This window comes from Diprion similis, chromosome 8 (assembly GCF_021155765.1).
Source record: "Diprion similis isolate iyDipSimi1 chromosome 8, iyDipSimi1.1, whole genome shotgun sequence".
NCBI lineage: Eukaryota > Metazoa > Arthropoda > Insecta > Hymenoptera > Diprionidae > Diprion > Diprion similis.
The window spans coordinates 11,002,433-11,017,104 of NC_060112.1; the positions used below are offsets into that span (position 1 = coordinate 11,002,433).

At 36.0% G+C, this 14,672-nt stretch overlaps 2 protein-coding genes across 3 annotated transcripts; both read right to left on the bottom strand.

The window, feature by feature from the left end:
• Positions 1-1,290: 1,290 nt before the first annotated feature.
• On the bottom strand, positions 1,291-10,793 carry LOC124409646 (transcription factor E2F2-like). 2 transcript variants are annotated; one of them, XM_046887400.1, is made up of 8 exons: positions 10,325-10,793; positions 9,557-9,652; positions 8,950-9,113; positions 5,896-6,034; positions 5,284-5,497; positions 4,888-5,161; positions 4,371-4,716; positions 1,291-1,974 (listed from the first exon to the last, which is right to left on the bottom strand). In XM_046887400.1, exons 2-8 carry the CDS (start codon positions 9,633-9,635, stop codon positions 1,850-1,852), a joined length of 1,341 nt encoding a protein of 446 aa, XP_046743356.1. In that variant the 5' UTR covers positions 9,636-9,652; positions 10,325-10,793; the 3' UTR covers positions 1,291-1,849. The 2 variants fall into 2 exon arrangements, with proteins under 2 accessions (XP_046743356.1, XP_046743357.1); XM_046887401.1 differs by lacking the exon at positions 10,325-10,793 and adding an exon at positions 10,206-10,228.
• A 1,218-nt stretch (positions 10,794-12,011) lies between these two features.
• Positions 12,012-14,633, bottom strand: LOC124409365 (protein archease-like). The gene is made up of 4 exons (XM_046886944.1): positions 14,476-14,633; positions 14,037-14,061; positions 13,406-13,610; positions 12,012-12,714 (listed from the first exon to the last, which is right to left on the bottom strand). Exons 1-4 carry the CDS (start codon positions 14,525-14,527, stop codon positions 12,529-12,531), a joined length of 468 nt encoding a protein of 155 aa, XP_046742900.1. The 5' UTR covers positions 14,528-14,633; the 3' UTR covers positions 12,012-12,528.
• Between the last annotated feature and the right edge of the window lie 39 nt (positions 14,634-14,672).

Genomic DNA, 14,672 nt, shown 5'->3' on the forward strand with positions numbered 1-14,672 from the left:
GTGTAGGCACTATGGCTTTGGATGTACGCTAAGTTTCTATGTTAGGGTACATCCGTAAGAAGCTTCTAAAATTGACGTTTCTCTATACACCCTGTGAAACATGTTTTTGTAAAGAAATTGTAGATAAAATTTCGATAATTTACCAATAAAAGACTCTCTTGTGTTCTTTTTAAAAAGCAGCTAGAGTACGAAAGGAGCACCGAAGTGAAAAGCAAACGAAAAATGTACTTTTTCCTTTTGTGACTCAACCCGTTGCATATTTGAGCTTAGGACGATGCATAATTTTCGGTCAATATCTTACATAAATCATTCCCAATTTTTTCTTAATATTGGTTCTGCTTCGTGTGCACAGACGTGTTTTGGGTAATACTTTGATTGAGGAAACGACGGTTTGTCATTCGCTTTTTACTTGTATTTGTGAATTTTTCTATGAACATAGTAATCCAAGTTTGTTTCATTATTTTACCGTATTGCACTCAGCGTACCGATACAGAAACATCTGCTTTAGAAGCTTCTTATTTGGGTCCAGAATAGTACAATATCCTGGTAATATCTTAGATATAATAATATTAATAATAATAATAATATTAAATATGCGTTTACATGTGATAATAACCTAGGGGATTTCTTGTACGATGCACGAGTCCGTCTCCATCCATTACAGATTTACAGATACCCAATGGTTAACAGGTAATCTGTAGGTAGTAGTACATTTACAGTGAGGATATCAATTTTTGTGGTATGTAAGTCGACATTATATCTACTCCCTTTTTTTCCTTTTAATATACAGCGGGAGGTAAATTCATTACAAGTAATCCAAATTTGAAAAAATAAAAAAAAAAAAGTATTAAGGTAGGGACGTTTAAATATAATTTTCCCTTTGAACAACTTTATTAGCTGCTCAACGAGCATGCACGAGGATAAAAACTCTGACATCCAATCTATGAACGTACTATAATACAATGTATACACAATAAACGAGAAGAGAGATAATTAATATGATAAACATTTTGTGTCCTCAACAAGAAAGCATTGAAAATAAAGTACGTACAAAACAAATACAGACTCTACACAACTGAAAAAAAAATTCAAAAATTCAATAATATGCAGTAACATAATAAAATATAAAATGCAACGTGCTATCATTTCGTAAATGGAACGTTGTTTCAATATTCTGTACAAAAAAAATTTCAGGTTAACTAAGCGTACAATAGAAGAAAGATTTTTTGAGTAGACAACTCAGGATATTAAAATAACCGCGGGTCCTACATTTTCTTTCAATTTTTTTCTTATCGCTTGTTACAAAACCCTAATTCCGCTTTTTCATACATGTGTATTATGCATATATTATGCATATATGAATATATTTTTTCGCGTTCCTCCTACTGCACTTTTTTTCTGTAACGGAGAGCCATAGAGGTCTAATTCCACTCTTCAGATAGATTCTCACACTAAAGTAAGCCAATTGTAAATTAGTGTCTCTACTTGAATTTTTGTAATTCTACCATTATTCGATACGATCTGATTTTTTTTTATCGGCACTGTAACACCAGCCTGAATCAGAATTTTTACATGCAATCTTTATTACAAATAGGATTCTTCTATGATGGGTACCTAATATGTGTTTTACCAAAATGTGTACGATCTATGATCTGTATAAAACCTGAGATGGTAATTTTAATTTCTAGGTATAAAGTTTTAATGCTGATTTTCGAGGTAGAGATAACTCATGATTGACCAAACGTGGAGTTAGAACCCCAGGGTTTTCAGGTACAGAGTTATATTTGTAATTCCTAAGTTTGACTCGGAGACGAACCCAGAATAAAAAACTGTAATAATAATGGTGTTCCTAGAACTGGAAATCGAAGAGATCCGCCAAGCCCTCTCCTGTGTCTAACGAGAATGAATAATCGTTCTCCGAGAGAGGTGGTTCCAACGGAAGCAGCGGTTCATCAAAGTCTAGAATGTTCACATCTGAAACAGACAATCGAAAAATTTCAAAATATACAGCGAACTGCTGAAAAAATTGTTTTCACTTGTCTTTTGAGTAAAATATCTTGTCTGAAAAAATATCTTCATTACAAGTTTGTAGTCTCAAATTATAATATTAGCGCACATATAGGAGTAGTTGATTATTCTTAAAATCACATTTTCACCTTAATTAAGAAGTTAGTATCAAAGCAGTTTTATGTCGATAGCCACAGTTGTATACAGATAATCTCAATTGCTATCATGCGCTAAAAGATAGTTTCCAAGCAGAATGCGAAGGGTTTATGTAGTCACCAAATTTTTCGTGCATGTAATATACTGTAATAACATTGCTAATCGTAAGGCCAACATTTAATGATCACATTTGCACAGTAATCGTCATACAGCCATCTTGAAGAGGTTGACTTAGAACTCTTGAATTTTTTCAATCTAACACATAAAATTACCCTCGCAGTTTTCATCTTATTTAAATTAGGTAACAAGTGCATTCATATCCTCTTCATTACTAAACATGTACATAGCATAATTCAATATAGTCATAAATGATTTCAAATTATTAGAGTTCTTAGCAAATTGCTAATTAAGATTTAAGAGACGGAACATATTACTAAAAATTGCGATATAATATTTGAGCAAATGAAAATGGGTAAAACCATAGTAAAACCTGACTGGATAAATTTTTCCAAGATAATCAATAAAGTGCAAGAATATTTCTAAAACATACCTTATCATATCACACAATTTGCTGCTCAAAACCGTTACCTAACTAGAACTCAGCCTGTGATGTGACTTTTTTTCAAATAACACACAAGTCACAGCCAGAGCTCCAACAGGGAGCGGCTAATCATTGGCTGTCAGTTCAACATAGTCAGCCTAGTGAAAATAACGATAACAATAAAATAGTGTCAAAGTTTCTTCTTATTTCTGCATTCTATTCTCACAAGTCATATTCATACATTGATTTGTTTTTCGTGTCAGCTACCCTGTTTTTGCATTTCAAATTATCAGACTGTGCGTGTTGCTCGATATGCCAATATGTACAAAGCCTGTAGGATGTTACTGCATTTAAGCAAGCAGTCTCTGGAGGCCTTTCTTCTTACCTGTTATTTCACTTACAAATACGAAGAGGTATTTCATTACAAGCTTTAAATCACAATGAGCTACAGTCTTAGAACATCCTTAGACATGTATCCTTGGTACAGAAACGTGAAGAATGATGATACATAAGTTCACGAGGTCAGTTACGTTCTTTACGCAAAGAATTTACTGCATCACTACGAAAAAAATGGACAACATTGCTCTTGATACTAATCAAGTAAGTTTAAAGTTGAAATGACCGGTGCAAATTACTTTCGGAAGTAGACCTTCGTTTTCGGCACCAATAAACAGCAATAGTAGATACCCTGCTTACATCTCAAATAATACAAATACACCCAACGAATGTTTAACAATAGTGTTTATTAAAAAATAGAAAATAAATCATACATTAGTGGCAGAAAAAATAAAATAATTTGCTAATAAAATCTCATGCAGGAAATAAAAGAAAAAAAATGTAAGTGTATCTTATCCAGAATGAACAAGATTTCTGGAAAATTGTGCTAATCAGAGTGGAAAAAACGAGTAAGAGTCACTGCGGAATATAAATTCCGTTCAAGCATTCATTACCACATGCTTACCAGTTCAAGAAAATCTATAAATGCATGGAGAATGGTTGACGTTAGCAGTGCCAAGAAAAAATGAAATATTGAACGAGATGAAATACAAATAAATGAAGCTAGTTAATAAGCGCACATAAAAGCACTCACAATCTGGTGTGACAAATGCGGTATTTGTTTTTCTAGTTCCTCGTTATGAGAAAATTAACTGTGATTAGAGCATAAAAACGTCAAAGATTTTTTAACAGTTAGGTAGTTATCTACACGAACGTTTACAGTAACTTTTCAAATAAAAATGGATTTTGAAACTATAAGTTGAATGAAGATGTTATCTTATTGACGATCAATAAACAAATAAATTGTGCTGTATCGTAAAACCTTCATTAACTTTAGATAAAAAAAAAAAAAAATTTAAATAAAATAAAATAATATCTTCATGGTGGGCAAAAAAGGAATAACATAGGAATGAAATATGAATCAGTTGGCAACACTAAGAATATGTTCGAGGTTCTAGAATACTCTGGTAAAACCTTATATCTAACAACAGACTACTCAAAATGGCGCCTGAATTTAGGAGGGATTATTCATAAATCTCTGCAGCAGATAAAGTATTACTTGTCAATTGAAATTTTTTGTTTCACAATTAGTTGAAATGTAAAAAAATATAAAGTTACACGGAACAGAGGCAGAAATGTGTCAAAGCAAACGGGGTATGAAATATCATACCTTGTGCGACGTTCTGGTCTTCGGTTTGCAGCTGGAATCTACCGCCACCCATTGGCCCAAAGTCATCAGACTCACACAGGAGCGCATCTCTGAGGCCTGTGGAAGTTGTAGGCGTGGGAGAGGGAGGATTCGTGACTGTGCTGGTTCTACTGGTGGTCGAGGGGGTAGATTCAATCTGGGTTTCACCCCCATTGACGAGAAGTTCAGGAGGTAGAGGAGGCATTTCAATTTTTGGTCGAGGATTCGTCATTGGACTTCTAGGACTATTTGACACCTTCAAACCTGGGTCATCCGGGCACAAGAATACTTCGATTTCACCATGCGAAGATCTCATATACATTTGCAACTGAAACAGAGAAATTTTCAGAGCCGTTCTATTAGTGTTGGAATAATTGCATTGTCATAAGTATTCCACAAAAATATTGTCAACGAAATCGAGGTGAAGCACTTTTGAGTGAAGCCTGAATGCGAAACAAATTTCGTTCATAGATTTGTAAATTCATAATGAGAAAATCACCCGTGGTTCCCCGAACGGACTGATGGGCTGGGGGACATGGAGGGTAGCCTCTGGTGGTGCCTTTACTGCCATTATAGCTTGTTCTCGGTAAGCTGTTACTGAACGTAAGTCGTGGTAAGTTACATAGGCATATTGTCTATCGGCACCCAGTTCGCGCAAATTCTTTTCAGCCCCGTGTATCAGTCGGTCTAATGTATTTTCCTTAGCTTCCAAATCAGCTACTTCTCTCCTCAGATCAACAACGTCAAACTGCTCGCCAGGTAGTTGACCACCTCTGAAAATTTGAGAAATATAATATAAATTCAAAGTAATGAATATAGCAAGAAAATATCTGATTTTAAATTAATTAAAAATTACTAAACTTTCAAGGTTGAAATTTTCGTGGTTAAAACTTACTTCCATTGTATGTTGTTTTTGCTCTTTTTCTCAAGTATCCCAATTCCTTCAAGCACATTTGTTATGTCGTATATGCGCCGCTTTTGAACTTCCAATTTTTCAGAAGCTACATTCAAGTCCACAACACCGTCACGACTGTTCTCGACCAAATGTATAAACTTTTTGGTTAACAAGCTTAAAGACGTATCATATCTTGTCCTTTCAACAGTCTTATCTGTAAAGGTTAAATGATTGAATTATGATTAGTACGACGTTCAGAACCATAACATTTTACAAGCATTACCATAAATTTGCAAAATGTAAATCATAGCACTAGAAACAAACAAGGAATAATATAACCTATTTCAATGTCGCGCTGAATTTTACATAAATTTCCTAACCATTTGTTCAAGAAAATAGACCACTGTCGCAAAAAGGTTTTTGTATTTGAATTAAATCAAGTAACTCAGCCGATTACTGTTTGTAAATCGAACATTTTCTTTGCCAATAAAATAATCGAAATAGCTAATTTTCTATGGCAAATAATGACATTTTTCGGACATAAAAAACCAGACAAGAAAGAAAGTAGAGTTTTCACCTTACAGTAATATTACTTAGAAAACAAATATTCACTTTTAGTCGGTGTATGTCCAGTTAAAGAATTAGATCCAGATCGTCTGCGCTTTCCTCGTGGAGCCTTAAAACCGGACTGACTTGTGCCTGTGGAACCGACTTCCAAGTTCAGTCTTCTTTTTACAGCCTGAACTGAAATCTGTCAAGAGAATGATTCAATTATTTCCGCATTAGTATCTCGAATGAAGTTTGGGTAATAAGACTTCAAGACTTAGTAGCAGTAGCTACAACAGGTAAATGTAAGCAGAGAAGCATACTGTTACACATTATTATTTTAGCTGGTAAATATTACATTTTATGACAGTTCTATTATTTACAATTAATAGTAGCGCAAATTATGAGCCAATTTCTTCAGTATTGTGCTAATAGTGTTAATTTCTCATTTTGAATTTCAACATTAGCCAGCTCCAGAGTTATTGAATATATACCACCAAAATGTTGAGAATACGATAAGAATAATTTTCTTAATCGTTTCAGTAAGATGTTACAACTTTCTTCTCATCACTCATGCACAGAGTTTGGGGCTTATCACCGTTTGAAAAAGTTAAACTCAACAATTGGGCTAATAACACAGATCATGTTAATATATTTATCCAGAAAGTTTCTTGTCTCTTCATAATTTCTCTGATTTTTAACGAATAAACCTCTAAGATATAGGTATGTAAATTCACCTGTAATCTCAAGTCTATTTTCCAAGAACATATGATGAGCAAGAACGGGTTCATCATTACAGTAAATCAATTGAGATTTTCTACAAAAGTAAATATTTGTGTTCATTCTATTTCTATAAGTTTTTTTTTAATTATTTAATTCTGATATGACTATGCTATTTCGTTAATATAAAATTTATGATTGTTTTATGTTGAAAACAGATAATAAATCCTAATATATAACCCATTGCAAATCTTGTCTGCTATTACTCCCAAATGAATGAATTCCAGTTGAAAGGTGCAAAGAAACTATAAATTGAATCTAGCAATTAGAATACTTCTCCTTTTATTATACTTAAGCCTTACTAAGCCCCAGAAAAATTTCTAGATTCATTAATGGCAGGTTGCTCAATTTTTCATTTTAATTAGAGAAAATTTGATTATGGCTTGTTAAATATACTCTAAATTTTCAAGAATTTCTAGATCAAAGATTTGTGATTGGCAAATTATCACGACATTTGATCATCATCAAGTAGTAATAAATTACATATCCATCCTTCAACAGAACTTAAAGCCAATGATGATGTCATGATGACTACATTATTTTTTTATAAATACAAAACCAATATAATAACATACCAATTGTTTTTTTTTTTTTTTTTTTTACACATATATATATATATATATACATATATATATATATATGAAGGAAAAAAATTGGTATATTTTGATACTGGTTTTGTATTGATAAAAAAATAATATACGTATCGATCTGATTGTGAATACTACTGAAGTAGATTTGCAAAGGACGAAGAATAATGATAGAGTTTATGAATTCATTGATACTTTGTGTAAATTCCGAAGATTAGATAAATCTTTCTGACTTATCCTAGTTTATCCAAGTTTGTAAGAACTTTGGTCTGACAGCTGTCATTGGCCTTTACTTCAAGTCCTTGGCCAAATCTTACCTAATGTACTTCTAATTGCAGGGTTAAAAATTTTTTTTGCATATCGCGTCTTCAAACCATGGCATAGCTGTGCTATGATGTAAACAAAACTGGTTTCCCTGTACAACTCTCATGTTTTACCTTTTGGAAGGCAAACCAAAGCAACTGCCATGCAATATATTAAACTTCTTTAACAATTGGTTCATGTTGACAAGACCTAGCTTGCTTAGTGCTGCGTCGCTGTTAAGAGTGATCCAAACGAGGCAAAGTGAATTCTTAATCATGATACTAACATGAAAATGTGAAAAACATGGGAAATGTAATTGGATCATATAATTGTTGATTGAAAGAAATTCTTTTCGATACTATAGGACAGTGAGAAATTTCGAAAGTCTCCATTCTTCAACCCCATGATTGAATGAAAATTAAAACATTACCTGTAAAAGCAGTTTTTCAAAATTAAATAGTGAGAGACTCAGGAAACTGGTCTTTGTTTTAATATTATCAGTATAACGACAATGCAAATTAAATATTCATAGGAAACTGCACGGTTGTAATGTAAATAAATAATGCTGATATGCCTAGTTGTTTAAAGGCATGGCATGGCATGGCACATGTGGAAAAATGGCAGATATGGCAAGAGTATTACAATCAAGAAGAACATAGAATGTGAAATCATTACTGTATGGTATGAAAAAACGATTTAAAAACTGCAGCAGCGCTTAGTGTCCATGTAATACCAAGTCTGGGCGATTTATACTAGTATGAAAATAGAAAACTTTTCATACCAATGTTCCCTTACATCAAGAAGAACAGTCCAGTGTTTTTTACTCGCCAAACATCAAAAATAAACATTTTAATGTTTTCACAGACTGGCTTTTAGCTGCAGTAACTTATAAACTCATTTTGCACGAGAATACGTTCGGATGTAAAATGAGACAGAATCAGAAAAGATGCAACGTGAGTTCGGCAAGATTGTACAAATAAATTTTCCAAGCATTTTAAACATGTTAGTTTCCTGAATTCTCAAAACTTAGATACAATGAAATAAAACCTTGAAGTTACAACAAGTTTTCGGATTGTTGTAGTACACTTTGCTGACGTGGCAATTTATATTGCAATCGTTTGTGAGGAAAATAATCAAAATTTAGGCAAGGAAATTTCACGCTGCTCAAAATCCATGTGAGAAGAGTATCATGAGATAATAAATTAGTCGAATTAAAACACTTAAAAATTCTATCGATAAAAGTTTCAGTCCAAAGTCCGAACTCAAATATTGCAAACTTCACTGGTTGAAAAGGACCTGAAGGTTGTTATGATTACTATTAAGGATTCGTCATCCTTGATCGACAATTAGGGACTTGATAAAAGGCTCAGGTGTTCACAAACGAAGAGCGAAGTTGTTGAAGATAATTTTTAAAACGATGAATAGAAATGCATGTTGATCATCACGTTACCTCTGCACGAGGAGGTGGCTGTGGAGGTCTTCTCGATATTTGATAACTAGGTGTTTGACCATACTGATGATCCTGTAGATGGGGACTCGGTGTTTCTTCAGCTATCCTTTGAGTTTGTACTTCGTCTATGGAGCCCTCGTCAATGAAAAGTGGCTCTGACTTCACTGAGTATCACAAGGAAAATTCACTGGACTTTAATTAAAAATTACAAATAACATCTGCTAAGGATATATTTGAAGCAACCATTTAACTTTGAATAAAATATGAACGAACATTTATCACTGAGAGTTAAATCCCGACTTACCGATTAATATTTTAAACTTGAATAGAGATTCACAGAAATAAAATATTCAACTTCCCAAGGTAGACTATTTCAGTAAACTCAAATATATACCATTGATAAAAAAAAGAGCTACAGGACCCTCACAACTCAAGAGTCTCTTCCAGCTGTTATAAATTTAGGTCAGTATTCAGTTTCGGCTACACTTTATTATCGGCGTGAGTTTCTAACGAGTATGACATACAGCAGGGTCCTGTTTTATAGGTGAGTAATGCCTAGGGAGTATAAAGGTGCAGAAATATAAATTGAAATGCTCAGGGTGCTTACCTAGCTTGGTGTGGGCCATGTCGGGTGTGACAGACCCAGCTGGGTCTTCGAGGACCACTTGTCTCCTAGCACGAGGCATTGTAAAAATTTCTGCCGCTGTGTTAACGAGAAAGAGGAATAAATATTTGATATCAGAAGAATAGATGTATCGGAGGATCAAGGGGTTGCAAGTAAAAGTACCATGACCAACGTGTCTAAATAAAGAATGAACTGAGATTGCCAATTGTTTTGCCAAACGAAAATTGCGCGTGGATTTAGCCGGTTTTGTGCTTCCTTGTTTTCGGCACGTAAGAATGAACTAATTTGAAGAGTGATAAAAACATTAATGATAATAACGATTATCTGTAACACATTACATCCTGATATAATTGGGTGTTACCCTCGCGAAATGATTTTATTTCGTCGAGACGATGGTTAACGGTCAAAAGGAAGGGCGTGAATTTCGGAAGTTTAAGGAGTCGGTGAAATATATGGAATTCCTCAAATTTCAACCGTAATGACCACAGGACTTTTCGGCGACACGTATTAAAGGGCGGCTGCCCGTGGAATATTATTCGTTTTCTTTTTTTGCTCTCTCTCACGTTCTATCCAAACATATTTCTAGGCCTAATCCGGACGTTTGATAACTAGTTTTCTTTCGTCTAGTCACCTCTTTGTGCTATCTATTGTTTTAAGATGACTCGGACTGCCTACGACAAATGTTAATCCACGCTCCGAAAAGGGATATATACGTGCGACGAGGTGCTCGGTGTGAAGATTTTTACTTACTTGGGATTCGGAGACGTGTGTATATATTTTGAGAGGAATCGTCTTCTTTCCGCTTCCGAACGTGACAGTATTAACGACCTTTTGAAATATTCATTTTCATACAACGTGGCGTTTGGCGTACGTTTAATAAATGAAAATCGGAAAATAACGATACGCTTTAATGCTCGAAGGATATCTAAAGTCGTACGGGCTCGCAGCCAGGCTCTCTGTCTCTACCGCATTCGAGCGGTATCCATTTTCTCCTAAGCACACGGCCCTTGAATTATCCCTGTAACTTTTCAACGCGTTGCTGGATCTCGGGTAAAAAAATATTGGGAGTCGCGGGATAAAATGAGCTTTAATACGAGCCTACGAGTATCATATTTACTCCACCGGATGGCAAGGAAATAATTATTCTTCTGATTCGCACACGAGGCCGGCTCGTGAGCTGGGTCGCGCTGGCAACTGGCTAAGCTAGGAGGCTAGACGGACGCGTGTGTGTGTGTCGGCAAGGGCCATCTGCTGGCCGAGGAGAAAGCGAATGCGCGCCAAAACACCAACTCGTATTTCCCGCAATATTTGCTGCCAACACCCCTTGACAATTTCCCTTGATATCGGGACGGCGATTGCCAATAACAACTCTATAAGAAGACTAACTCGAACGATTTTACCGTCACTGCAATTATCACTTCCGAAGGCGTTTCCATTTGCACCGGTCACCCCCCTTTTAAGGGTTAACCGGTAAGCTATTTATACGTTGTCACGTTAGGTTGGCACTTGATTCCCCCCCATAGAGATATGCAACGCACGGGCAAGAGAGAGATGGAAAAAGAACAAGAGAACAGGAAAAACAAGACCAAATAAAAAAAATAAAAAATGAACGGAACAAAAATGAATGACAAGAAACAAACAGAGTCGAACGCTTATACAAAATTATGTAATTTCAAGCCACCAGTGGGAACGATCCTACTAAAGTTTCTGAGGGCTCTCAAGACGACGCACAGAGGGACGCATTCGGACTCAGTCCCTTTGCCCAACTACCAAGCAGCCTACGACTGCTTCTTCCGAGGGTAGGGATGGTGTAACGTCAGGACCGTCGGCTATCATGCTATTTTTAAGCGTCTTCATGGGGCTCCGAAGAAAATAAAGTACATCTACGACCTAGTTGTGGCGTTCTTTACATATTCCTTTTAAATCCGCGACTCGAGTACGCATATCTGTGCAAATTGGTGACATTGCTAGTGCAAGTATAGCTGGCTCATTGACCAATTAACATACGGATTAAATTCCCGCGCGATACTTGCCTACGTGTGTGCGTACGTACGTGCTAGTGAATTCACAATACATGCAGAGGGCATGAAATTACATTCGAAACAAATGCCACGCGTCCAATTAACGGCGGTTTACGCATATATCAGAGACTTTGTACATTTGATCATTCCACCACTGAAGCATAACAGCCAGTGTATGAATACGCATCTATGAGCACTAGGTTAATCTTGAATGCATGTGCACTGCACGATTGCATTATTGCACCGATAATGTATTTTAAGAGCAGATGCGCCTATGTGACCCTTTAACGTGACTGTATTCGCAGCACGTTATAATGAATTATCAGCGGTTACATCACTTACAATTATTCTCAAGAGCACGAGGAACATTGTAAATCGTTGGGATTTACCATTTCAAATTTGGGTTAAAGTTTAGATATTATAAAACATGAGCCATCATATTATTGTATTCGTATACAAAACAGTACAAACAGTTATATCATATCATGTCACTAACAGATTTCTACGGAAATTTTCGATCAAAATAGTATCAACATTACCTTCTCAAGTCATATAGTTTTAATAATGCCATAATATTACGTACTTATTATGTAATTCTTACATCCTTAGTATTACGATGATGAGGATTTAGTAAAAAAAAAAGTGTACGATCGACAGAACGCCTTGTATCGGAGGAAACAGAAGCGGGAAGGAGGAAGAAAAGTGGGAGGGGGGAGGTCCACGCGTACGTTGACACGGCCCTGCGTTCCGAGGCTAAGAAGGGGGCCCGGTGTTTCTTTCGTAACGTATTTATTCGAACCCTACGATCTACAAAAGGCCTTAGGAGGAGAGGTAACTATCCCTCCCTCGAAATTAAAGTGTTTCCCAAGCCAAGGGTCCGAATGGCTCAACCACGCGGAGCATCGGGAAACTTGCTCGGGTTACTACGGCAGATTAAATATCGATGATCACGAATACTTCTGGTCTCTCGGCGTCCGGCCGATCGAGTATTTGCATTGCTGAGTAGGTGATAGCCTTCACTTCTGTACCCTGAGGATGCTTTCCCAGCGTGAATTCTTCTCCTATTGCCGTTGCCTTGATCTTGAAGTTCTCTTGATCCATTTCAGTGATAATGACTTTCTGTCGACGAGAAAATAGAGGTTGTTCTTATTGTTATTAAAATCAAATTTATCTCTTAATTGTAGCTCGTTTCATCGGTGAATATTTGAAGAAAATTGCTGATTGAATATATACATTACATATGTATCTACGGACATGTTACCCAAGACAGATTACAATCTTGACGAATGTAGGTAGTTGTGAATGTAAACTATCTACCGTGGCGAGTTTCAACGTACCTACGAGGCGTCATGTGCAACGTAAAGTGGAGACACATGTTGTACATTTTCGAGTATACTCAAATAACGGCCGGAATGGACTGTGTACAGGGTGTGTCATTGTTCCCTTCCGGTAATACTGCACTGTCTACACATGTTTAGGTGTACTTTGAGTGTGCGTGCGTGCGTGCGTGTGTGTGTGTGTATGTATAAATTATATATTTAATTATGTAAATATATATATAAATTGTATATATAATTATAAATATATATATACATGTATATACACATGTATAAATTTGTAACCAAACAATCGTGCAAGATAATATTTCTTTCTAATCTCGGCATTATTTCTCCCGTCCATTGACGTACAAGTGCGGAGTCTTTTCCGTTTCGAACAACAATTATGCGTTTGAAGGTTAACGAGATATTAGGACGTTCCAAGACCGGCGGTTGGCGACTAAATTCCGGGTAAACGAAATAAACGCACACACCCTGGGAATGATGAAACGCTCTGCACTGAACATAAAAAGCAGTTCATCCAAGAAATGAAATAGCAGGCTGGGGAGGTCGTCTCCCTCGGCTTCCACGTGGTGCACCTCCGTCATTTCTACTCGGTCCAAATCCGTCATGTAACCGAACATGGCCATTGCGCATTGTTCGAATGCCTCCTGCAAACTTTCTCCCCACGCGTGCAATCTATAAAATATTAATTTTGTTCTATACTCTAACCTCCTGAGAATTCTTTATAGGTTTAACACGCAAAGCTATGCATCACGTCTATGTGCTTCAAAATTACCAGAAGTTGACGCAGAATTTGATGATCGTTTCGTTCATTCGGTTATTCCAAGCAAATTATTTTATCCCGTTATTCCTACTTTTATTTTGATGTTTTTCTTCTCAAAACGACCAACTCTTGGTTATACGGAATCGCACGAGTATATAGATCGCATTCTATTTCGAGTTTTATTTTTTTCGATGACGTAGTGTTGTCACAATGTCGTTTTAACACGAAGTCAAACGTATAAATGGCAGAGAACTACAAGAACAGAATATATCTACTCGTGATTTTTATACAAAATATGCATACGTGTAATATTCAATTTTTCTTTTTTAAGAACTTACTGCACATCAGCCGTATGGTCCAAATCTGTAACAAAATATGGAAAATATTCTTTGATAACTGTGATTGCCATGCCCATAAAATGTGATACTTTTTTTCTTTTTTTTGTATCTCGCGCAATGGATAACAATCGCGTATTCGAGATCAAATCGGCCACAATTATTGAAATCTTTCAACGATAGTATCGCTGTGTCTTATTTTTTCGTAATAATGATTGGAAAAAGAAAATTTTACCTGAAAATATGAGTTTCTAGTAAGTCTTTATAAACCGGTTCATTTTCCCGCCAAATATTGCGTTCGTGTAGATTGATATATACTATATACATGTATACGTCAGCTCACGCTTGCCGGCACGATACGGCCTACAATAGTTGTAAAAAAATTACGGTTGGTTGACACGACGTAGAGGAAGATGAAAATGCGGTATATTAATATTCTTACATTCGTATTTGATCGGCGGAATCGCCAGGTCTTCTGCTGATAAATCTTCCATCGTAGCTCTCACAGCTGATTACCCACGTGAAGACGCTAATCAGCTGTTCCTCCGTCTGTTTGCCTGACAGGCCAGAGTGGACGAGTCATCAATGGTTATCTAGTTTGAAAATATGAAATCTCAGGATCAGAGGACGCCACCGTAC